Source organism: Fopius arisanus, unplaced genomic scaffold (genome assembly GCF_000806365.1).
Source record: "Fopius arisanus strain USDA-PBARC FA_bdor unplaced genomic scaffold, ASM80636v1 scaffold00016, whole genome shotgun sequence".
NCBI classification, from domain to species: domain Eukaryota; kingdom Metazoa; phylum Arthropoda; class Insecta; order Hymenoptera; family Braconidae; genus Fopius; species Fopius arisanus.
This window is the reverse complement of record NW_011887755.1, coordinates 1,475,742-1,500,901: the sequence shown is the minus strand read 5'-3', so window position 1 is coordinate 1,500,901 and position 25,160 is coordinate 1,475,742. Positions and strand designations below refer to the sequence as shown.

Genomic DNA, 25,160 nt, shown 5'->3' with positions numbered 1-25,160 from the left:
CCCTGATATTTTTTCAAAAATTTTGAATTTTCGAATTGCAGTGAATACCTCCTCGATTGTCATGCTCCCCTGATATTTTTTCAAAAATTTGAATTTTCGAATTGCAGTGAATACCTCTTTGATTATCATGCATTGCGTGTAGCGCCATCCCTCTCTTGGGGTGCAGTACTATTATCTATCAAAGTTTTATGAAAATTATCTGGTTTTTAATTATACTGCGAATGCAAAATATTCCGTAAAGGTTTGTTTATTTCTTTCAACTTTTCTTATAGTCAATGTAATAATATCAATATTATATTTAAGTTTTATCGATAAATTGAAGTTGTGGCTTGTTTTTATATATTTATATACATAATCATACAGCGTATTACATATCTAATGTTTTTAACCGTGTAGGATAAAGCTAGGACGTTGAGAGGTAAGAGTTGTTTGGGGAAGATCGGAAAAGCCCTGTGACTTAAGATTTTTTTATTGAGAATTATTTTGTTTCACTTATATTTTTTAATTTTATGTCATTACGCTGGATGTATGGACAAGACAGAGATACTGGAGTGGAGTGAATGGCGATAAGAAATAGATATAGCTCAGGGGATAAACATTTTTTTTTAAGTTAGGTATAAATATATGGAACTGAGATGTGAACATCTCGTTATTTCAATATAACTACAGCTGCAGATTCTGCGAAACTTACATAATCATTATTAAGATCATTTGAGTGAATCGAATTAATTAGTTTTTCTCATTTTCTTTACTTCTTCTCCATTTGCTTTCATTGAACGACAATTTGACAATCGTGGTATGTACAATAAACAATGTACAATATTAAATAACAGAAATGTCAGACACTACAAAATGTTGGATCACTTTATTCATTATTATTGTATAATATTAATGGTTGTTTTTGTTCTGTAACAACCACTTGTGATATCTTCTAATATTTTTCTTTCTCAAATTCTCAGAGTCGCAATTCACTCAGGATTCGGGCGATTAGTTTGACATTATTTTGACATTAAAATTGGAGTATTTTGTTTTAATGAGAAAATCCCGAGTGAATTCGAAGTACATTATCAAACAACAAGCAACACCGTAGACATAACGTTCACGCAATTTTTCGTTTACTTGTTTTTATTAATGAAAATTCAATATCCTTGGGATTAATAATTTACGCGGCATCTTGGTATTTCAGAGTGTAATTAAAACGTGGTGAAATTCCTTAAGTTTATGATGACTATTCATTTGTTGATCTCATCATTCAACTTGTCTCTTGATTCGTTTCCCATTATTTCTAGCATTTTTCTAATGCGATGTATCTCTGTACCAATATACATAAGTACATTTTATTCTCTTTCCGGGGAGTGTCTCTCGATGCCTATGCAATTTCGAAAGAGACATTTGTTAGGAGAGTTTGTCAGAACTTATCTGATACCGGAAAATAACGATAAAACAACAGATCTCTAATCATAACTCTCATTACATGAGTAATTATGGGGATTCTGCAATATCCTCAACTATTCTCCTCTTCGGGTGCATTATTTTCAGCAAGTGCATGGCATTTTTAGATTTTTTTTCGACTCATTATAATAAATACACTACAGTCACTCATCGATTCGTCTCAGTTGAGTTTGTGTCAAAATTTATCTATGGCATTACGAAATTGTTTGCGATACATTTTTTGTTCAAGGAGAGTCCCATAGATTTTCATAATTTTTTTTTACACAAATGCGATGAACCCGTGCAGTCGAGTACAATAAAATTTTTCGGATTCCACGAAGAGAATAAAAGTGCTAAATTGACTTTGTAGTACTTCATTTCACTCGACCCCACCGGTGAATTTCTCAAAGTAGCCAGATAGCTTTCTCTTTTGAAATCCATTCATAATCATATTTTTTATCTATATCCTTCTCAACTATAAGTGGTGTAGTGCTTTATGTACATATCGTACGAGAGATAAACTTACGAAGCCATGAACGCAACTCCATCGAATTATTATTTTATTCAAACTTTCCCATCCGACATTTTATAAATCGCTTCCATTCTATGAATTCGACACGCAATGAAGAATGGAAATGTAAACCTTATTTGCAAACGTGAAAAATCTCAGAGAACACCCAAAGTGGTTTATCCATGGCGAATTCCGGAACAATCATTTTTTTTTCCATGCATAAATGAATTTGAGTTCACTTTCTCCAGATTTTCATTCTCCCTTTATTTCCATAATGACATTTTTCATTTTGAAGTTTATGCGATTTTTTAGTTATTGGATAATCTGAATATTGAAGGGATTGTTTCATGCATAAATGCATTTGTCTCGTGTTTGCATTTTTCTTCTTTTAAATGTCATGGCTGGGAAGATCGCGAGAGTTTGACGACGAACTATCGAATGAATGCGAGGAGCGGCGGCTTTTCCTTTGAACACGATTTTTTTATTTTTCGGTTTTCATTCTCATATTATTCCTCAAATAGCTCTTTTCAAATGAAAACGATCGAGCTCATGTTATATGATGTCGTGCGTTGAATATTGTGCTGTTTTATACAGAAACTATTCATAACATTGACAGATAAAGATTGATAAAAATATGATCCACGATGCATATTAAAATTCTATACCTATGATCGGACAATATAAAAAACCAATTTCAATGGTTTTATTGCTGCACTCTGTCAGTCATCTTTATTACAGATTAATAATTGAATTTGAAATTAAATTGAATAGAGAATAGTCATAAAGTAAAAAAATCACCTACATTTATGCAGAATTTAGGTGTCAGCTTGTTTATTATATTTTTCAAAAATTTTATCCTTTCATTAATGTTTTTTCCTACATTAGCGTTAACTGCAATAACTGAATATTTTCATTCAAACGTCAAATTCCTATGATATATTAATTAATAACAGTAACGACAAAAAAATATGATTTCACTCTGAATAACGAAGTTAATGCGTTTATATGCACAAGTATTTTTTTGTTCTAAACTCTGTCTTCTGTCTCGCTCTCGTACTTTGATACCAGTCAATGGAAATCATTCGAAGCGCATCAGTGATTGAATAATAGAATTTTTTACAGAGTTTCCGTCTTCTCTGCTATCAATTATCCAAAAACATCTCCCATCTCAAACTTGAACCTAATACTTAGGCGAAAATTTAAATATTCAATATGTTATCGAGTGTTTGGTTCATTCAGTGAAGTGCCGTAGACTTTCATAGATGCATTTGAACCAAGACTATCCCAAGAGCTTTTAACATCCAATGCTGCTGCAGGGAGCCTTGAGAAAAAATTTCTCTAATTCAATTTCTCAAGACAGAGAGAGGTTGACAAACGAGTAGACATGCAGACTGGCATGTTACACACCAGCACCCGTAAAAAAAATTTAAAAACGAGAGAGGTCTCAAGCCCAACGGCTTCAGAAGTTATAATCCAGAAATATAAGAGTTAACGGATGTATAAACAGCAATAAAGGTTTCATATGTACAATTTTTCACTGCTGAATCTTTAATTATCATTCATATCATTTAAAAGGTCATTTCAAAGGTTGCCAATTATCTAACAATCAACTTTATCATAACGCGTTTGATTTTATGTACACATATACTCTGTTCAATGCGTGACAAAAGTATCATTGGAGTTTTGTTAATGAGCGCATTATACCTAGCACAGGTCATCTCTGGTAAATCGAATAAGAACGTTTACTTAATAGATAAAGATTATTTTGTTTCAAATATACAAGGATGAAGTATACATTGCCAGGGATGCAGTGAAAATAGAATATTTCTTTTGAATATAATCATCTCTTGGTTTTTAATATTGTGTTACAATTTCGATGATAGAAGCATCAGTGATGTCAGGATGTCGGGCGTTCGGCTTGTTTTTATTTTTTTCTTCCAATTTTGATATCATTGTATGTGAATTGCTGTCGATGATTTTGTCAGCAATCTAATGATTACACTCCACAGATGGACAAATGAAGTAGGATTGTGGACAACGTATTAAGTCGTTGGATGAAAGCAGAAATTATGGAGCTTAAAATATAACAGACATTTGGTCCCAACCGCGACGAGACAGATAAAACAGACAATGACTATCGCCTCATTTAATTAGGATACTCTATTTTTTTGAAATGTCATTGCCAAAGCAAATTTAATTAACCGACCGAACGAACGAATTCTATAAAACCTTGGGCTACGGAGAGCTGTTTTACGCTTAATTGATTGTATAAATTGTGTGAAAACTTGAGGATAAAATGTGGATCGAGATGGACTTGATGATAAAAGAGAAACATAAAATAATTTGAAATATCAAACACCCGGATGTAATTTAACTAGTTTCAAAATTGAATTACTTGGATAAACTTTTGAGAGTCTGTATAATGATGAATTTTCAATATGTACTTAAGTACATAAAATAGTTTTAAAACTGAGAAACTAGTTGAACTTTTAATATCATCATTTTTGCGTATTCGACTATAGCGCGATATATTTAAGAGAGTGCAGAATGTAGTGCGGGTCGACAATCGAACGATTATCAATTGTGAGAATTTATTATAATTATAGTAACATTAAGAATTTATTTTTAGTGGCTTTTTTCGCAATAAATTTCAATGTCATTTTTTTTCCTCTTTGTTAATAATGAAAAGTAATCCTGCCGTTGATAAATGTAATCAGTGATATCGTAATGGTTTCCCCTGGATGTTTAATTGAAATTTTTTCTACTCTTCTCATATTATAATTATGTACTTTCCAATTATAGAGATTGATGGCGGCAACGGTAGGATAATTTCCTTCTTTATAATTCATGATTCTACTGATATTAGATACTGGGAAGGGTTGAAGTAGTCATAATTACTAACGGTAGTAATGGGAGCTATTGTTCTCTTGACAATTGTTCTCAAGTATTGGCTTGGATCTGCGAGTTAAACAGCTTCTTTTATTCAAATAATTGGATTCACTCATAATTCATATCTGCATTGTTGTTCAATTATCTCAATCTCATTAGTTTTTACTTATATTTATAAATACTTACAATAAGTTTTTTTACTAGTTCGATCACCGAGTCACAAGACACATAGTGGTGAATTATAATTTTTTTTACTTCCGTTAGTTGGAACTTTTACTGTCAATCACCTCCGTGCGCTTGTTCGTTCCTAGCTCAATTAATCTCAACTGCACTGAATCTGAGCATGTCCGTATCATGTTAAGCTTCATGCATCGCTCACTCTAGCTATATTATCGTTCGAATGGATTCCTTTTCGAAACATTACTTATTGGCCAATTACAAAATTAAATATAAAGATAAAGTAATGGACATAGTCTCAAATAATTATACACGAAGAAACCGAGTGGACATTCAGCCTCGGGCGGATTTTATTCATTTTATTCATCATGAAAACGATAATTCTTCCCTCCACTGCCTCCTGCTACATAAACAATAAAAATAAATAAACTCTACTCTATCGTTTAAAATGTATATTTATAATCTTGTTTATTTTGTGTTTGACAGTTCGTTCGTTCGACCGACAATGCATTAATTAGCAGACTCGCTAATAAATACGAGCGTCATTAATGCATTTTTTTCTTTCTCCTGTTGTTTCTCTCGCAATACAGAGTGCGTTAATTATTAAGATGGGGTGGAGTGAGTGGATTAAGATAAAGAGGAAGCGGATGGTATCGATGAACGACGAATGAATATGTCATTAATAGTATTAATAATTTAAATATACGAAATATAACAATAACAGTGAATAACACGATAACGATGACGCTCGCATCGGCTCTTTCATTTTTTTTTCTTCATCATTTTCAATATTTGACTATACATGATGTTATTTTCTAACGATGTCACCGTGGTAGGACTCCTGGTCGCAAACGGGACGTTCTCCATTTTTTAAACTTTTTTTTTTTTATTATTCTTTAATCAATTTTTCTCTCATGCTTTCCAACTTGAAACATAACAGGCCAAGTTGCGCATTCATAATCATTTATAATTAGCGAAGAGGGACGAAGCTCGATCTGTCGATCAGTGTTAAACGATCGCACCAATTCGTTGATTTAGCATTTTTCTTTTTGAACCTTCCATGAAAAAGTCCAACGTGGGTAGCTCAACGAAGCATATCTAGCATTGCCAATTCAATAGTACACTTAAATCGTTCACTTCCACTCATTTACATCCAAAAATTCATACTTTTATTATCGTTAATGTTCCTCCCTCGAAAACAAAACTATTACGTGACTTACAGTGTCTGACTCGAACGATAGAGCCATGATGTAATGGCATCCCTTTAGTTTTTTTTTTTTTCATACTTATTCATTACCTATATTACGCACTGTAGTATAGTAATCCCCATGCATATCATACCCGGCAGTTTGAGTAGGTACTCCCTCAGAAGCATGAGGGGGACATAGAAACGCCCATTAAATAGAATATTTTTTAAATTCACTTTTATTACAAACAACTCTTCGATGCGACTCATGCCCGCTAAAGTAATCCCTGCATCTATCCTCCCCTCTCAGAGACCCCTCACTCCCCTTAAAATGGCCATCGTTAAAAGTTAAAACTCCTAAGTTTCATCTTATCTCATTAATTATTTATTTTAGGATTTTTTTTATTGTTTAATTTATTCTTTTATTTCCATGATCCTCAGAAGAGAAACTAACTCGATCTAAATCGCATAACAAGATAGCGAGGCGCAACGAGGACGCGACGTTTTTTTTTTTTCCACTAAAATTCGTAATGACACGTGAAACGCAATGCGTAGCGATCTAGATTTTAATATTAATCCGTTCTCTTATTATCCATTTTTTATGGAAAAAAAAAAGAAAAAAACAAATTACAATCCGTAATGAAGGGGCCTTTGTTGGCCCGCAGCGCGTTACAGTTATCTCTCCTGCTCCTTCGGGATTTCAATATTATAATAATCATTTATCCCGAATGGGTAATATTGTTATCTAGTTCCTCCTCGCACCCTCGCCGCAGCCGCACGCTTAGCACGCGGTGATTATTTATCCAATATATTTTTTGGCCTTCCCTTCAGTTTTCATTGCCCATAGGTATCTGCCATGACGTTCCTCCCTCAATCCCTCACCATTTACCCTCGTGTTTTTTTTCTCATTCCTACACTGGACTTCTTTTATGCCTAGGTACTCCGTCTTTTCTGCATGCTCCTTGATTCTTTTTTTTTCCCATCATCATTAAATGTGTAGTTATCTACACGTATAATTGTAATCCATGCGCAGCTGTTACATAACTTGTAACTTGTTTACACCTTTGTTCGCATTACCTCATACACAGTAGTTGTCATGTATTCGTGTGTTCTTTTTTTTAAATTATTATATTCTTATATTGTTCATTTTTTTTAATTCTTATATTTTATTTAAGTTTTTTTTCATGTTCAATTTGTTTTTACTTCACACTAGAGATACTCGATACAATCTAATCATAAATGATTAACACTTAAGATCACCAATCATACCTATTATTCGTCGCCGTGGCGCTTGGACTTGTACAATGTGTGGATTTATTATCCTAAGCGTAATTTAACGGCGGTCCGGCGGTGGTTACAATATTTCATTGAATATAGGTACTATTTATAGTAAACACGCCGTAAGGATTCATAATAATTTCTTTTTTTTTTCATGCATTTGTTTATGTTTAAGTTCATTCTTTGTTCGTTAATCATTTTAGCTTCGAGCACCTTCGTTCAACAGCGGATTAATGGTTTGCATTTATTTATTTTTTTGTTTTAAATTCAATTTGTTTTATTTTTTTGTCCATTTTTCATCAGCTAAGTTAGAGGTACGTTCGATTTATAAGTACCCAATTTTATTACATTTTTTTAAATATTCGCGGTAAGGCACCCCCTGTGCAGAGTTATTCGCGGAAGTACATTGATACAAACTAAATGACTAGATAATCCTTAAGTCACGTAACGGTGTAGCTTCGATCGCGCGACGGATAGGCAGGTGGATAGTTCATTTATTTTGGTATTTTTTATTCTCATCATGTTTTTTTTTTTCGGTTGATGTTTCAATTTTATTTGTCAGTTTAAGGATACGGAGGAACCGAGGGGAGACAATGTCCATTGTAAGAATCACGTATCGTTTATACTATTATTCTTCCTGGTTAATATATAATTAAAGCGAGAGCGAAAGAGAAAGAGAATTTCTTTTAAATTGATCTCATTGCAGCGGCAGGTGACGCGCGTGGCGACGCGTGGCAGTTCCTGATAAATTTTAACACCCTGGGATTTTTTTTTCACGTGAGCCTCTTGGCAGCTTTCTTCTCGCATCAATATCACGGAGTATATGAATTGCAAAAAGATGACGAATAAACTCACTTGAGAATTTAAACATAGAAAGAATATTTTAGTTAGGTTGAAAACAGCTGGAGCTGTTGGAAAACATGATGACATGAAAAGTTGTGGATTTCATTGGACCGACAGAAGATAGATCATCCTAAATCTGTTTTTAAAAAAATAACTAGTTTACCGCAGCAGCTTTCAACGTGTGGATGAAGAAATTTTAAAATTCAATCGAATTCATACATGTCACACATCTGGAAAACTTGATTCAATTGACATCAGTTGCACGTCATCACGTCTCCGAATAGAAATCATCCTTCACAGTACATATATCTAAATAATTCCATCCCATAATTTTCAACCACCATATTTACATCAATATGAAAATTGAGAAAAATGTCATGAGAAAACGAGGCTCACTTGAAAATACCCATATACCTCGGTGCACGTGTGAATAATTCCGCAATATAATACATCTATACAACATTTGCCAAAGTACAGCGACGATTGAAAAATCGCCAATATTTAAAAACATAAATCTAATGAGCAAAAACAAATGAATATTGCAGTGCGATTAATTGGAATTAAAAATTCAATGATGACAGGTGCATCAACAATCAGTGAAAAAACGAAGAAACTAAAATTGATTAAACACGCGAGATTTGAGTTCATTGATTACAGATACACACAGAGACAAACAGAAGAAAAAAAAACAAGAGGATGGCAAACAATAGACCGTTACGATGAAATTGAGAAGGCAGTGGTGCGTTATTTCGGTATTTTCTAGTTTTTTTTTTGTTCGGTGCGACACTCGCTCGTTAACAAACGATTTTCTCGGTGTGCACATAAAACAAAGCACACATGGGCACACAATGCAATATTCCCGTACATAAAACTTCTCCCATGGCAAATGCACATTTTGAGCGCAAAGCGCATGAACAACGAGCGAATTGAACACGTGAATTGAATTCTATCAAATGATTTTTGTGTAGAGTGAGTCCGGTTTATATTTTTGTATGTTCCGCCTCCCTTTCCCTTTCCTCTGGCAATTAATATATATCGCTCTCCTTTCCGTTGAATTATTTTCCTTAGTCAAATCGTATGAAGAAAGAGAGACAGATATGGAAAAAATTGAATTGTTTATCTTGAATATATTTGTTTTTTCGGTTTTTCATTTTATCCTTGTTTTGTCAATCGACCACCGCACATTGAGTCTCAACATCCGTTATTATTCGCGCACACCCGATGAGGAGACGTCTCCAGGGAGTTTCCTCCCCCAAATAAATAAACAGCATTCAAATTATGAGCTTTTTAAAAACATACGCGCACATAGTAAGCGAGGCCGTTGAGCCATCCGAGAACTATTTCATCCCCCACCTGCACTTGAGTTGTAAAAATTTTCACTCATTGTTGATTAAAAAAACAAAAACCAGACAAACAAAAGATTGTACGGAGCTGTTATCACTGGCTCGCCGTGAACAGTGCGTAGATGACTTGAATATTGTTTTTAAATCTTCTAGTTCATTATTCACGCGTTTCTCGTAGTTCATCGGTGTCATGACGTTGCCAGGCAGCTTCCTGTTGATTATGTCAGTCTAGTATTAACAAATTGGCTTATTAATTTTTTTTTTTCAAGTTTTTAAACTCATTAGACTGCGGTCTCTGTGTGACTGTGACTGGAGAGACGCTCAACATCAATTTCAGGTACGTTGAGTTCATCGGGTATGTTGTCCGCATAGTCGATACTGCTTGTTTGTGAATGTCGCTTGCTCAGCGATGACTGCTTCCGTAATACCTCTGCTAGGGTCAAACCGCTGTGTTCACCATAACGCGTGTCTAGGCCCTGCCGAAATGCGTTCACTACGCGAATCTGGAACGCAACGTGTTGCACGTGATGAGATTAGTCTGTTCAACATTGATTCTCTTTAAAATATACTCTGGTAAATTTCCTTCATTTTTTCTCATTACAATGATGCATTATGCATCACTTTATGCATCGTGATTGGATGAAAGCAGGAAAACATCATGGACAATTTGAGCGGTGTAGTGCAGAAGATGGTATCGCGAAAAAATATATATTTACGCTTGAAATAAATTATGTTTCATGCATTGTGGTAAAATGTTGGTAAATGAAAATGTGAATATTTTTTCGGTTGGTATTTTTACCCCGGTATGTCGCATGCAACTCGTGCCAAAATAAATGTGTGTGTTTTTGTTCTCAAAAGAATGTTGAATGTCGAGTGGAAAATGTATTCGGGCTCTTCCCACCACAGATCATAAGTGTCTTCTGTGCAGAAATCACAATACCCGAGGAAAATAAATTGCAAAAAATGACGATGGAGATGTATGCAAGAGAGGAGATACGACCAAGCAAGAGGAATGTTTTGTGGTAGTCTTTTGGAATTTGTGTATGACGTGGAGAAAAAAAAATTGAAGCTTCTTCTTGTCCGAATGCAGTTTTTCCATTTTTTTTTATGATACACACGACACGATTGACGAGGCACATTTATATTGGTATAAATCAATATACATAAACAATGAATGAAACACTGTCACAGGTAGTGAAATCGAAACACTGCGAGAATACCCCATGCATCATTCACAATTAATATAAACTAGTCAAGCCCCCAAATTGTCATGTCTAAATAAAATACAGTCGAGCCATTTTCTGCCAAATAAGCTGTTGCATTCAGAATTAACAGTTAACATTATGAAAAAATTTTTAATTATATGTACGTTGGTGGTAATTCAGCTGAGCAATTCATAAAATAATATTCTCTCTTGAATTGAGAAAGTAACGAAGACCATTTTGAGGTTTCCATTGCAAGAGATAATTTTTTCTGGTATTCGGTTATTCCAATCTCAATCGCGAATATGAAGTGAGGAACCTTGCCTTCGGTTGAATGAACTTAATTAAATTCCAATTTTTGTCTTATATTTTTTTCTCCTCTACAGCAGTAGTCATTGAAACTGGGTGGAAACATGTGAGTGCATATCTTCGTGCACCTTACAGCGGCTTTCCAGTGCAAGCTCGACTATCGTTGCGGTGGAAATAAACACAAAGCCCTTTGACATTAGCTCTAGAAAACAAGGTTTACTAGGAGATCCACCAGAAAGGAAATTCCAAAACTAAAAGCGGTCGAGGCTTGCGATGGAGTTTCTCCTTTCAGTGGAGCATTGGAAAATACTTGCTTTATCTTCCTTTTAGATAGAGAAAATGTTTGAAGTATTTCATGAGTAAAAGGCTGAAAATCTCGGAATCCAGGGATAAAGCCAAAAGTCGATGAAGAATCTGTATTTTTCTCACCAATACCAATCACTAGTGTTTTTATTTTTTTTTGCAATCTAAATATTCTTGAAATATTGCTGGTTATTTCGATAGCAATGTGGTAAAAAGAGGAGAACCATGATTTATTGAAATGAAAATATAAAAATCGTCAATGTGAGGAACGATAGGACAGATTCTTTCCTGCGGGGGATATTTAATATTCCAAGGAATATCAACTCCTTCTATTTTACCACTTCACAATTGAAGTTTCCGCGTTGACTCAGCTGCGTTAATTATGAACAAAACGACTGTGCGACAGCTGATTTGGCTCTCGGTAAATTGCTCGTTCGTGCCAAAAAGCGTCATTACAGAGTTTAACGGTTGAAAAGCATTAAATCTGTTGTTAAAGCAATTCAAAGCAAGTGCAAGCAACCACAGCATCACTCTCGGACAGAGTCACCAGCTGTAAATAAATGCAAGCTCATTTTTCCCAGGCATGTTGCACATTCCAACAGACATAAAATATCCTAAAGGAGAGTATAAAATTTTTATATACAACAGGCGAGTAATTTATTCTTAAAAAAAAAGAAAGCAATCATCATAATATTCAATGCCATTTTTCAGCTATTTCACAAACGTTTCACGATATCATTTACTCTCCCATCAGCATCATAACTATTTCTACATGTACATGCATCACCGGAGTTGATCCCAGGGCAATGATTTTAACATCAACGTTCGCGATCCTTTTACCATCCGTCATATCCATCACCACCTTATCATGATCGTCGGCTGTACATATGAGAATAATATAGAGGACACGTAGAAAAAAAAGAGAAACAATGAACGATAAATTCAAATGCTCGCATCACAGATATCGTACAGGACATGTGGGATGTTGGGTAATTAACAAAATATGGAATCAAACATGAAGAGGCTACCACCGCGATCGCCCAGCCACCAATGAAATAATAAGACAAAATGCCTGTTTTTTTTGATACTGCATATACTTACGCGTCTTGTCATGTGTGTCGTTGCCAACGTATCCCGAGAAAGGGGACAGGATATTAACTTTTCGCTGGTTTTTTTTTTAAGGCGGATGGATAGGTGTATTTTTGGCGTAGCTGGCAGGATATACAGCGAGAGAATTGTGTACCATGCACGAAGAGTATTGGAATCACTTTTTATAATTTTTTTTTTTGCGAATAATCAGCTGGCAAGAGATTCGATAACACTCGACAAAGGTGGCGCGTAAAATTGTTGCCAAAAACCATTTAGCCGTCTGGCTCATTTAATGCTTGTCTTCCTGATGGCCAACATTTCGATAATCCTACTATTTTTTCGTTGCTTTCAATAGAACAAAATATTTTTATAGGTATCATGAGAAATGTCGAACGTTGCGAGGACTGCTTTTCATTTGGGATTATTCATCATCAAACAAAGTTAAACCCTTTCGACTTCTATTATCATGTTTTTTAATTCCCAGTGATATGACCACGAGAATGCAATCGTGATCATTAGGGAAGCTGCATTGCTTTAGTAAACACTGACTATGGACAATAATATAAAGTGACAGGCACTAAAATCCACCAAATTGGGTGATTATCAATCAGCGGATTTGCGGTTAATTATCTGAAAGCATGGGATATGGCGAATGCGATGGATTTTAAGCTTCCCGGAAATATTAAACTGATCGTTTTTCAGATTTCTATGAGTATCACCTGCATGAGCATCAAAATTTTATGAAAATATTAAACTACAGCGCAGATTCTGCTATTGTGAAAAATTGCAGCTGATGAATGGTGAATTAAAATATCAACGGAATGATTACCAGTGATCAAATCATTGACATGTTATATCCCTGTCAAAATCAGGTGAATCTACTTTTCAATGATTTTATCTCATTGAGCACTGGATAATTGTAGCGAAATTAAAGAGAATTCGATAGCGAAAGGCGTAATGGAAAGCGGGATACGTCTGAACGTGATATCTTTTCTACACACAGAAGCAGAAAGCCAAAAAAAAAAGTGAGAAAATAGCGTAATACCAATGACAAACACAGAGCACAAAGAAGAATAGAAAGATTGATGTTATAAATGAAGATGGGATAGAATTGATATGACAAAGTTGGGAGATAGAAAGCCAAAATAATAATCAGTTGGTCACCTCTGAAATGATGAAATAAAATAATTAATAAAATCATAAAAACATCTTGAACAGCTGCTTTCAATATAAAACCGGGCTTCAGTTGCTATTCTGATGGAAAATAGAAAAAGGTTTTAGAAAGAAAAAAAAAATTGAAGCAAGGAGTCACAGTCAAGAGCATAAACATGTTGAGAATAAAAGTCTTATACAAGAAAGAAGAGAAGTGAGCAAGAGAGGAGCGCTTACAGCTTGGTCTGTCGAGCTCTTGCTGTAGGGTACCGGTATCAAACGTTCCTGCAACTCGCCACCTATCACCTTCAAGAGTAAAGGGTAATATAATGGTTACAACAGGGTGGCATGAGCAAAAAATGTGATAGAATTGTTTAAAAAAAAAAATAATAAGAGAAAGAGCAAGAGCACATCCTATATTTATTGTTCAAAGGAGAAGACGAGAGCTTATATCTTCGGTGTAGTATATTGTACGTATTTACTATATATAGGGTCACTGTATATTATCTACGTTATGCTATTATATTTGTCTTCTCAAGTTCTACTTCAGTATTTGGTATTGGTCAAGTATATATTTTTCCTTATTAGCAAAAAGGTACTATCAATCGTCTCGTCAGATAGATGGACGTGAACTTGACATTTGTCGTTATTTTGAGTTGAGTGAAGAATGAAAATTGCAACACAGACAGTTGGTTGTTATTGATTTCGTGATAAATACGATGCAGGAAAGTGAATGATTAGATGATAAGAAAATTTGAACGATTAGTAGAGCCAGTTTTTTTTTTGGTGGTAGAATATCCAGTGTCCATCGATCAGACGACCCAAGAACTTCTCGTAGTTACCAAGGATAAATGACCTGAACTAGAGTAGTCTGGGTGGCAAAAAGCTGTATCATCTTGCCAGTCGACACTGTCGTTGTACATCCCCAAAGGAATGGAGATGTTCCCAACGGTATCGTACATGTTCAACAAGAAATAGCCTCGTGGGATTGTATTGTATGTAAAGGACAACAGTACAACGTAATACAAAGCTGGATTCAGTTTGAGAATGTATACACGTTCAGGTAATAGTATGAAAGATACACAGGGTGAATAATATAACTTTAAGAGAGTCGAGTGAAGTGTAAAGAGAAGGGAGTGTCCACGTAAGAATAAGAGGCGAGCGAGCGAGCGAGCGAGCAGCCAAATATCATAGTTGTATGATTATAGTTGATGTAAAAAATTTCGATTTCACTCATTTATTTCAATCACGATCAATTAATCTCAACAGCAATAAGATATGATGAAACAAAAATGAGATGTATTAATTCCGTTAGAGCGTTCGAACATTTTTCAGGCGAGAAATAGTGTCAGAGTAGGTGGATAATATCACTGATGGATTTGTGGATTGTGGAATCGACAACAGGAATTGGTGAAGGGAATTGACGTTAGAGAATGATTTGAGTAGACAAGTGAGAAGAAGAAAATAAAAATCTTCGTGAAAAAGAATAGAATAAAATAATCGTAAATTAACACATTGGAGAAAGAGCCAACAGGTGTTTTGGCATTTGGATTTTCATACGCGTTTTTTTTTTCGTCAATAGCCGATGAGATAGTATAAAACACCAGATTACGGCGATCAATCGCCAATTACTCTTTCTCTCTTCTTCCTTTCCCGGAATATTATTGGCCATTTCATAGTGAGGGTCTTCAACAGCGTCACCTGATTTTATTTTTCTTCATTTTTTAGTGTGAAAGCAGTCCCCGATTTTTTTAAATGGTCACGAATTTTCGTGCTATGGTAAGAAGATTGAGGGTGACGAGAAAGATTGATTATGGTTAATTGATGATTCATATTATTATTTGTCGTACTTTACCATAACGTCACGTCATCAATTTTCTTCCTCTCCTTACATTATATTTTTCTGTAATTATTCATGCCCGGAAGAGTGAAGGGATAAAGTTCGAGTTGATCAGGTATGAGCCCAGCTCAGTGTCAAAATCAGTCCAGTCATCTTCGAAACATTTCTGCTTTAATCGCATATATACATAATCATTGATTTTGTCTATTCGTCTTCCAGTGTTCCTTTCATATTCCGTTCTATTCTTCAAGTTCTTCCCATTATAACATCACAATAACGTCTTACTGTTTAATTCCTAATTCAAATGAATAGTGGCCTAGGTATTTACTAGTTCAATAACAATCTAGGGACTCCTTCGTTATATTACAGCTAGATGTGTTATCCTTTTTTCTGTATTTATTTTTTACTATACGGTTTGGAACAGATCAATTGTTCGGCGGCGGCAAAAGAATGACGAACGCGCCTGTCTAACTTTTAAATTTATTTTTATTTCTTTGGTTTTTTTTTTTGTTAACTGGTATGAGTAAATATTTTCACATGGTATTCGCGTCGGGTATACCTCAATGAGATTTTCACTTCGTTTGTTCTTGGCGTTGGTACTCTCTTTTGACATTATTGTTTTTTTTTTATTATTTTTTTGCGTGTAAAAGTAGAAAGGTCAAAACCGAGGAATGACACACGGTAATTGAGTTTGCAAAAGCTTCGTTAACTGTGCACAGTGCACTGTGAAAGCCAGAGTACATCATAGCATGTTCTATGTTAGACGTTAATTCCGGATATACCATCCCTCCCCGTTATTGCAATTTTATTTTTTCAACTTTTCTCTCTGTTCTGAGTAATATTATAAATTCTACAATATCCTATTCCATTGAATTTTTTTTCAGTTCGTCGGTTCGTCAACTTTGTGCCGCTCATGTGAACAATTTACTAATAAAAATTTGTGAACCAGATTCAAGTAGTTCCCACTTTAATTATGCAGTTGAAAAACAAAATAAAGGACAAAAAATAATGAAACAAGATTAAGGATAAAACTTATATCAAATATATACATGGATGTCTACATTGTTTTGTGTTTTGAAGAAGCAATGCAAGAATTCATTTTTTTTTCCACTTTTTATACATTTTTATAATCATAAATAGAAATAATTCGTCGTATTCGTCTGTTTTGATTATAAACCCCGGAATTATTAAATTTCATGATTTCATTGAAAATATTTTGACTAAACAATCACTCGAAAGATCATCAATATTGATCAGTGATAGATCATAAAATATGCCATCTTTCTTTCTTATGGCACGGACACATGAAAATTTCCTAAAAAATTTCCCCGTGTTGGCCATTCAACTCATGCATATGTATATGATATATTTCCTCTCACATTCTTTTTTTTTTCTTTCTTATAATGAGTGATTTTAGCGCCTTTCGCCCTCGGACATTAACGTAACAGTGGCAGTAGTAAATATTTGGATTAATAACGCTTAGTTAAAATGATCGATTTATCTTTCATACACTATACATATTATAAGCAATTGATTAATAAAATCGCCGACAAATTGAGGCGCTTCATCAATTGCTAATGAAAAAGAGTTAATCGGCGAATTGTTTTTATATTTTTAATGAAAATCCCCGACAATACAACTGTCGTCTACTTATATTAAAACTCACCCATTATTTTTCTTTTATCTCAAAAAAAAAAAATAGCATCTCGTCCCCAATATTAAACCATTTTCGAATTATTCAGTTAAAATGAGAAAAAAAAAATGAGGAAAAATTATTTCTCAAATACTCCTAAGTCGCCGAGTGTGCCGCCATAAAGACAAAACAACCAATTAGCAATTTTCACAAAAGCGATAAGTACATTCCTTTCTTCAGCATTTAAACAATAATGCTTAGCTCCAGGAAATGAGTTTCAATCGAGGACGAGATTCTCCCGTATTTATTCATTAACTTTTCAGTTAATTCTCTTAATTTTTATTTCTTAATAATATTTTTTGGCCGACCACTTCGATGCGTTTCCACTTCCTCTGAATTCACCATCAATGCAAGTTTTTTACGAATTTTTAGTGAAAAAGACCTTGACAACGTGCTACGAATTTCCTTTCGTATGCATGTAATTCTTTTGTCTTTTGGCTTGCATTCTAAATGGAACGATTCCAACTCGGCAATGCAGGTGTTTTCATTCAAAGTTGAATAAACCCACCCACCAAAGTACTAAACTTTTTAGGCCTGGAAATGAGAACGCGCATCAAGGGCTATGCCTATCAAGAAGAATAATGATAATAGTTTAAAGTTTATTACGATAATCGAGACGCACGTGTGTCCGTGTAAGTGTCAGTGTTAATTAACATTGAATAATAACTCGATTTTCCTGAGAGATACGGATAATTGAATTATTTTTCCAGGAGCAATAAAATTGTATCGGTGAATGGAACTCATCGAACAGATAAAATTATATTGAAATATAAGCCATCACCATTTTCATGTTTCATCTTATATCCAAAATTATTAAAAATACAATTTTGAGTGAACACTCATAAGAATTACATAATTATTTAAATCATTACATAACTTAATCTCAGATTGTAAGATAATGTGCTTCGATAATAAAGTGTATAAAAAAAAAAACCAATAATCAAATCGTAGTAAATAATCAATTGATAATGACAGAGCGATAAATGGGGGATGGAGAATTGTTGTTTCCACCAAGGATTTTTATTCATCGTCTCCCTGAGCCCTGTAATTACCGGCCGCGTATCAAACACTCGCAATAACCAAATGTTAAATAATAATAATTAAATAATGGCAATTAAAACACAATTTAAAAGACAAATAACAAGTGGTGAGTATTTGTTAGAGTGAATTCTAGAATTTCCAGAATACATTTGAAAATGGAAAATTTATCATGAGGTTCACGTGGAAGAAGACGGTAAGTACATTTTATGAAACGTGTTCATTATTCATGCTAATTTCGAGAGAAAGAGAAGTAACGGCTACTCATGGTTATGTGGCACAGCAATGTAAAGTGGATTTGATAAGTTATGCACAGATACAGGTTAACACTGATAATCTCAATATGCATATTTTAAAATTGAGAGTAGCCACGGTATTGTATGGCATTGTACGGGAGTTTAATGTTAAGAAAGGTGTTCACAATAATTTCTCTACTGTGCCATTATTTAAAAAGATCTTTACACCTGGCACAGTCTCGTTGAAGAACTCACGAAATTACCAGACTCAAATGCGCCTTGATTGCGATTTTCTAAATTCATAAGAAATTAATGAATGATTATGTCTACGTCTGCGATTTGAATATTTGGATTTGTCTTGATGTTATTACCAATAAAATTAGAGGTCCGAATAATGAAATTTTGACAGGCACACAGGCGGACAGACCATGCAGACAACGCTACAAGACATTAGACAGACACATGAATTAACGGTTGATGTAAGAATGCAGACGAGAAAAATATTGATTTCTGTCAATTGTATTCGTTCTATTTTATTATCGAATATTGGTCATTGTTGCTGAGCGGAGAGCACCTGATAATGAATAGCGAGTCAAGTGATTTTCTCCTTGCTGCAGAGAATGAAGTAATCATTTGAATGAAAGTCATTGTTATCACAAGAATGTTACGTAAAATCGAATTAAGTACTTTCAAGGAAAGAATAGTGCTGGTCCCAAATATTGTATAATGGAAAGTTATATTACATTGCAAATCAAGTTCGCATCAGTTGGGATGAGTCAGAATCTTGAGAGAAAAACAATAATAACAATAATGCCACAATACTTGGACGATAGATTGAAGATGATAATGTGGTTGTGGTTCGTCGCCCTGGAATTGTAAGTACAGGTTAGAGAGAATGTGCCTACAAATGGCATGAAAGAAGAAAGAGTGATCCGATATTATCTGGTTAGAAGAAAAGGCCTGTCCTACCCACAAATCACTGCCAGATGAGAATGACACAGATTGAAAAGAGATAAACTTTGGAATGAATACCAATGCAATTCAGCTAAGTTATTGAAAAGACAAGCAACTGGGAATGAAATAGAGTTGATGAAGATTGGATGATGGAACATGCTGAGACAAATAATGAAGTAGCCACATTAGATGCTTGTCTCGTGAACGAGTTTCGGTAATTCAGGGGGTAATATTGGTTCATTTGAGCCCAGGGGTGAGGAACTTTGCATGACATTGTCAATGCCCCTGTTGGTCGTGTGATTAGGACTCAGGGGTTGATGTTCATTAGTATTATTGGTCGTGAGATTGTTGTTGGTGGAACGATGATTATTGCTGTACGAGGATCCTGAGCCAGGTACATTCAGTAGAAGCGGCGATGCTGGACTGTTGATAGATGGTATACGTGAGCCTCTAGAGCTCGAGTCGTAATCCTGTTCGGTGTTCTGCTGTCTCAATTTGTTCATGAGATTTGATGAGTCTTCGTCAATGTATGTGAAATCTGATAGTGGCCGGGGCCCAGTGTGGCTGCGTGAACTTCGCATACTGTATAAGCTGTGTAAACTATGAACAGAACGACGCTCCTCCAAATCTTCCAGAGTCGACTTGAATGCTCTGATTACTCGAAGCTGCAAAAATAGGGAAGGGCTTTCTATAAGGAGGCGAGGAGGCAGATGCCAGCGAATAACACACAAGCGCTGCTCTTCTCTTTATATATTTTTTCAATCTTACGTTTTTGTTTTTTGTTGCCTGGTCAAAAGTGAGTGATTAAAAAATGATTTGAGAAAATGTGTTTGCGCTTTTTTCCTTGAAGGATTTGCTTTGTCTCGCGGGGCTAACCTTTTCCTTTTCATTCATGTTTACGTGTGGAAGGCTTTTCTAAGTTATTGTCAGGGAGTCAATGGGAATTTTGCAATTTCAATCACTTTGAATCTTTTATTGTGCCTGTTTTTTCTTAGTCATTGGGTAATTGGATGTATCGAATTGGCGCCTATTGCGACAAAAGCTATTATCATCTACCCTTTAAATGCACTCGCCTGTAATGAATGCAACAACTGGACGTGTCATCCATTTCCTATCGAAAAGAATTTGGAGAAAAATAAAATTCCTTCCTCTCTGATCGCAAACTGACTTGATATCTCATCGATGTATAATATATATATGGGATACGCAATGTTATTTCGCCGGGGAGGGGATGGTCCGCGTCAGTCCTTCTGCATTGCGGAGCGTTCTTTAATAAATAAATTCCACGGGTAATAGGACATAGGATCGACAGATATGTAGAGTCAGACAGAGACAGAGAGGAAGACGATACCGTGAACAATCATTAATTGTAATAGAAAAAAAAAAGTATTTGGAGTTGAGACAATATATGTGAGAGCGGCAGAGTGTGCTAAGATGAAAATATTTGCCCTCTTATTTTTTTTATGAAAAATGAAACACTGCAGCCAGGAGCAGAACCATCCAGCGACAAACATATGAATTTCACAATTAATCAGTGAATAACTGCATAATCCACACGTTGCTTCACGTGATAAGATAATTATGGCAATATACACAGGCGTACAGTTGAAAACAAAGAATATAGACAGGGGTAATATATTCAAGATCATTTTCACGTCACGTGCTGAACAAATAATAAAACAGACAATGTCTACGCGAAAGCCTCAGCCAAGGAAATTTGGGAGTTCGTGTGAGACAATCACTCAACTTTGTGCTTAGTTTTTTTTTTTTTTCAATGATTTCTTTAAGGCTTTCTAGGACGATGGAGAAGGAGGAGTTGCTAAATCGAATTCGAAAGACGCATTAAGCGCAAACACCTCCCTAATGTATAACTATTAACAATTCAAATAAAATTTAATACGTAAGCTTTGAAACATACGCCAGTATGCAGTCACGTTCCGCTATGCAACCGCGCAAGCTGCTAGTCATTGATTTACTATTTGTTTATATTGAATTTTTAGTGAATTTGCATGGAGACGCAGATTGGCACACTATGAGGTTTCAATCCGTACCAATTGCAGGCTATGTAGTGTATTGGACACAGGTATATGTAATTAAAGGGGTAATTTTTCTCGGTAACTGCACTTGACAATCGATCTCTATCTACCCTGTTACGTTAAATACGATTTTTACCATTTTTATTTGTCAATCAGTTAGGAAATATAAAATAAAAATCACCATTTCCTGAAACTCGTGCGACATTAACTGGAATAAATTCGCAGAATTATGAATTATACTCCGGGCAATGCGAGTATTAAACAAATAAAATCAAAACGTTAACACGGTTAGACACAGTACGAGAAAAAAATTCAGAAAATCCAGGCAGAATATAAAACATGAGGTTAAGGAATGAAAGCCATATTTTGATGTTTTTAATTGATCATGAGTTGAGATTAAATTCAGAAATTTTGAGAGGGACGAGAGTTAAAGAGAAATTGGAAAAGAGATGGGAGAAGGAGAGTAGAATAGTTATATAAGAAAGTTTAGATTGAGTTCGTGTACATATTGGATTGATCATTTGCTGTGATTAATATTTACCAAAGATGTGAGGGTGTTGGTATGTAAATTTGGATTGGCAAATTCGCGTGTGTGTCTATTTGGTAAAAATTCAGTGTAGATGACGGTAATTATGCTTGCGCATCTTCCTTATAAATGTTTTCACATTCACAGAGTGGAAACACGTGTGTGTATACGGTATAATGGAATATGAACACGCAGCACACTCATCAGACAGCTGTAAACTACTCAAAGCGCGGCTGTGGGCAATAGACTATCGTTGGCTCGCCATTTTGTAACATTTGTTAGAACATCAATACCATTTTTTTTTTCTTGCATATCTAGTCCCACTTCCGCTACACACAAATAAAATATAACAAATCAGTGCAACGAATCATCATATCATTTAAAATTCATATATGATTTTCGGTTTGTATCAGGATAAAAATCATGTCACCAGTATTACAGTCGTCGGTTAAACGACGCATGATCACCATATCGAGCAAAATGCCATAAAAATTTCAAATGCCAATCGAGCTCGATCGACATACGTACAAGGTGTTACAATTATCCCAATTATTTAGCAAATAAATTATTCCTCATCTCACCTACACCATTTCCTAATCTTTGCTCGCTATGATTATTCTATCCATCTGTACGACGTGTTCTAGACAATTTTTTCACCGGGTACGTATGCCGATGGCCATTTGAACGCGCAAGTCTCATACAAGTCATTAGGATATGCGTTCTACGTGGGCTACGTACTTGTTTGTACTCCGACAGGAATAGTGTGGCGGCGGTGGATAAAACTGCCACCCTGTTATACCTCGGTCTCCCGAATGAGTTCCGCTGGCTAACAAATCATAAATTATAATAATCAGTCCATTTTCCACCCTTTCACCCGGATCTCTTTATTGATTCATCCGTAGAATCCACCAATACGCTTTTCGCTTTGAAAATTCCACGCTGAATTGCTGATTAATCAACTTATTTCATTATCAACATATCCTCCGGATATTTGGATCTTGTCAATGAGTTGAGTTGCTTGGGCCGTGCACCTTTAGATATTCGGAAACGATAGGTTTTCTGATCGACTGAGACAACTCCAATTTTTCTCCATGCTGCTTGTGAGATTATTGGATACTCTCTCCTTCTTCGTCGCTGTCGGCATTTTAAATTGTGAAAAAAAATATGATCGAGCAGACTGAGAGAGAATTAACGTGAACACAGGACTTTTGGAGAGGCTACCCAATTATCTTACTCGTAGATAACATGTCATCTTTCTTTTAATTATTATTGAAAACTGTTCTCTCTCTGGAGATTTGCAATTTAGTACAAAATAAAATCAACAATTCCGATCAAAATCATGTGCCCATTTGATACAATGAAAAAATGAAAAAAATATTTAAAAAATAGGTAAAAATGAGCAACTGTGAATGAAAAATTATTTTAAAACAATGGCTGATCACCATTGCAATCTCAGTCTTGAATTATATCACGCAATTTTTTAGTATGACTCATTTCCTTGTAAATAGCACACAGTGTTATAGCACACGCACACTTACACACACATGTACGTATGAGTGCACGTGAAACAAACATCACGATCATATAAAAATAATTGGCTTTTTTGTCGAAATTTACAATTTTTGTTAGCCGTGCTCATACATACGTACATCGAATGTCGATAAATAAATATCGTACAGCTCATTGATTTTCTTATAATAAGTTATTAATATCACAGCAACACCAAATTGCGTTAACGATATACATGGGATAAGTAATGCTAAAGGCGTAAAAATCCATAAACTTAATAGTGTTTTTACATCAGAAAGCAAACATATAGTTCGGAAATGAAAAACGTATTATTAATTGGTATTATTGCTGATACCAGCGAAACACAGGAATATACGTAATAAGGCGTACTTTGTGCGAGGGACTTTATATTGAAATAAGTCCCCGCATGCGCTTTTACGTCCATGCGGCATCGCTGAATGAAAAATATATAATTTATAAATCATCTTCGATTGGATAATGATAAACACGGAAATTAAAAAAATAAAAAATGCAATAATTTGCCGGTAAAGCACAGAATTTAGCAGCCAAGTGAAATATTTCTGGTTGGCAAAGGAACAATAATTAAACGAAATATAATCCAATCATCAACGTTCTCCGTCGAGATTTGAAAAGAATTTGGCAATTCAATAATTCTGAATAAATAATGATATATTTAATTCTTTAAATGCCTGTTCAATTGAATAATGAAAACCCCGAACGTGTAATCCGACAGCGGACGTTGATTAAATTCAATCGAAATTAATGAAACGAAAAATTTGAATTACCGGCAATAAATTGAGTTGTATAAATCCGGGCCAATCAAATTCAATAATAAATTATATTGAATAAATTAATTGAGGCAGAATGTCGATTAAATGTACAGAATAAATATAAAATCAAACGAAGGAAAACGATATTATGTAAAACGGTCAAACAATGCGGAGAGAGGTTTTGAGGGACTAACCATATAGTAATCCTGAGAGGGGGATCTGCTTGTCACTGATACATTCTGCACCAGAGTTCTATTGCTCGTCTGAAAGTAGGTTACACATTCAGTTTTATAAGATTACCTTAAGTTTATTCGTTAATAGAAGTGTTTTCCCTTAAAATGATCATTTTAAATTAAAAAAAAAAATCATTGATTTTCATATTTTGCGTATTTTGTAAGAATAAAGTATGTATTAGTCGTAGCCTTATTTTTTCAGTGGTAAATATCTCCAACATTGTACACGACATTTGGTCGATTCAATAGAACAGGAAATAGAAACTGAAGAAGATAGTGGCGGTGTAGAGTTTGATAGAATGAGTGAAAATAGTACTCATCAACGTGAATTGGATAAACTTTTGCCATGATATTGGTTATGAAGTGTTATGCCTCTGATGCATAAGTTGACAGATCAGTCGATAAAATCCCGTCCAATAACTCATCAAAAGAGCTCAAAGAAAAATAAGCAATTTTCTTTTATCAACAGTCAAATAAATACAAACATCACTCCTCAACTTCAACACCATTGGCAAAAGCAGAAATCACGTAAAATATTATTACGAACAGATACTTAGCGATATCTTAGAGGCAAGAATAAGTAAACTTGAA

General features: G+C 34.8%; 1 protein-coding gene across 13 annotated transcripts in view; it reads right to left on the bottom strand.

Moving 5' to 3' along the window:
- Positions 1 to 875: 875 nt before the first annotated feature.
- PMCA (plasma membrane calcium-transporting ATPase 3) overlaps positions 876 to 25,160 on the bottom strand; it is a 64,470-nt gene continuing 40,185 nt past the window's right edge. For 7 of the 13 annotated variants that reach the window (XM_011300266.1, XM_011300272.1, XM_011300267.1 and 4 more), the window contains one exon: positions 14,116 to 20,139. In XM_011300266.1, the coding sequence (XP_011298568.1) occupies positions 19,660 to 20,139 (480 nt within the window). In that variant the 3' untranslated portion in view covers positions 14,116 to 19,659. Of the gene's footprint in view, positions 10,162 to 13,950; positions 14,020 to 14,115; positions 20,140 to 22,774; positions 22,863 to 22,916; positions 24,600 to 25,160 lie in introns of those variants that run through there. The other 6 variants (XM_011300273.1, XM_011300277.1, XR_891927.1 and 3 more) reach the window with 5 other exon arrangements.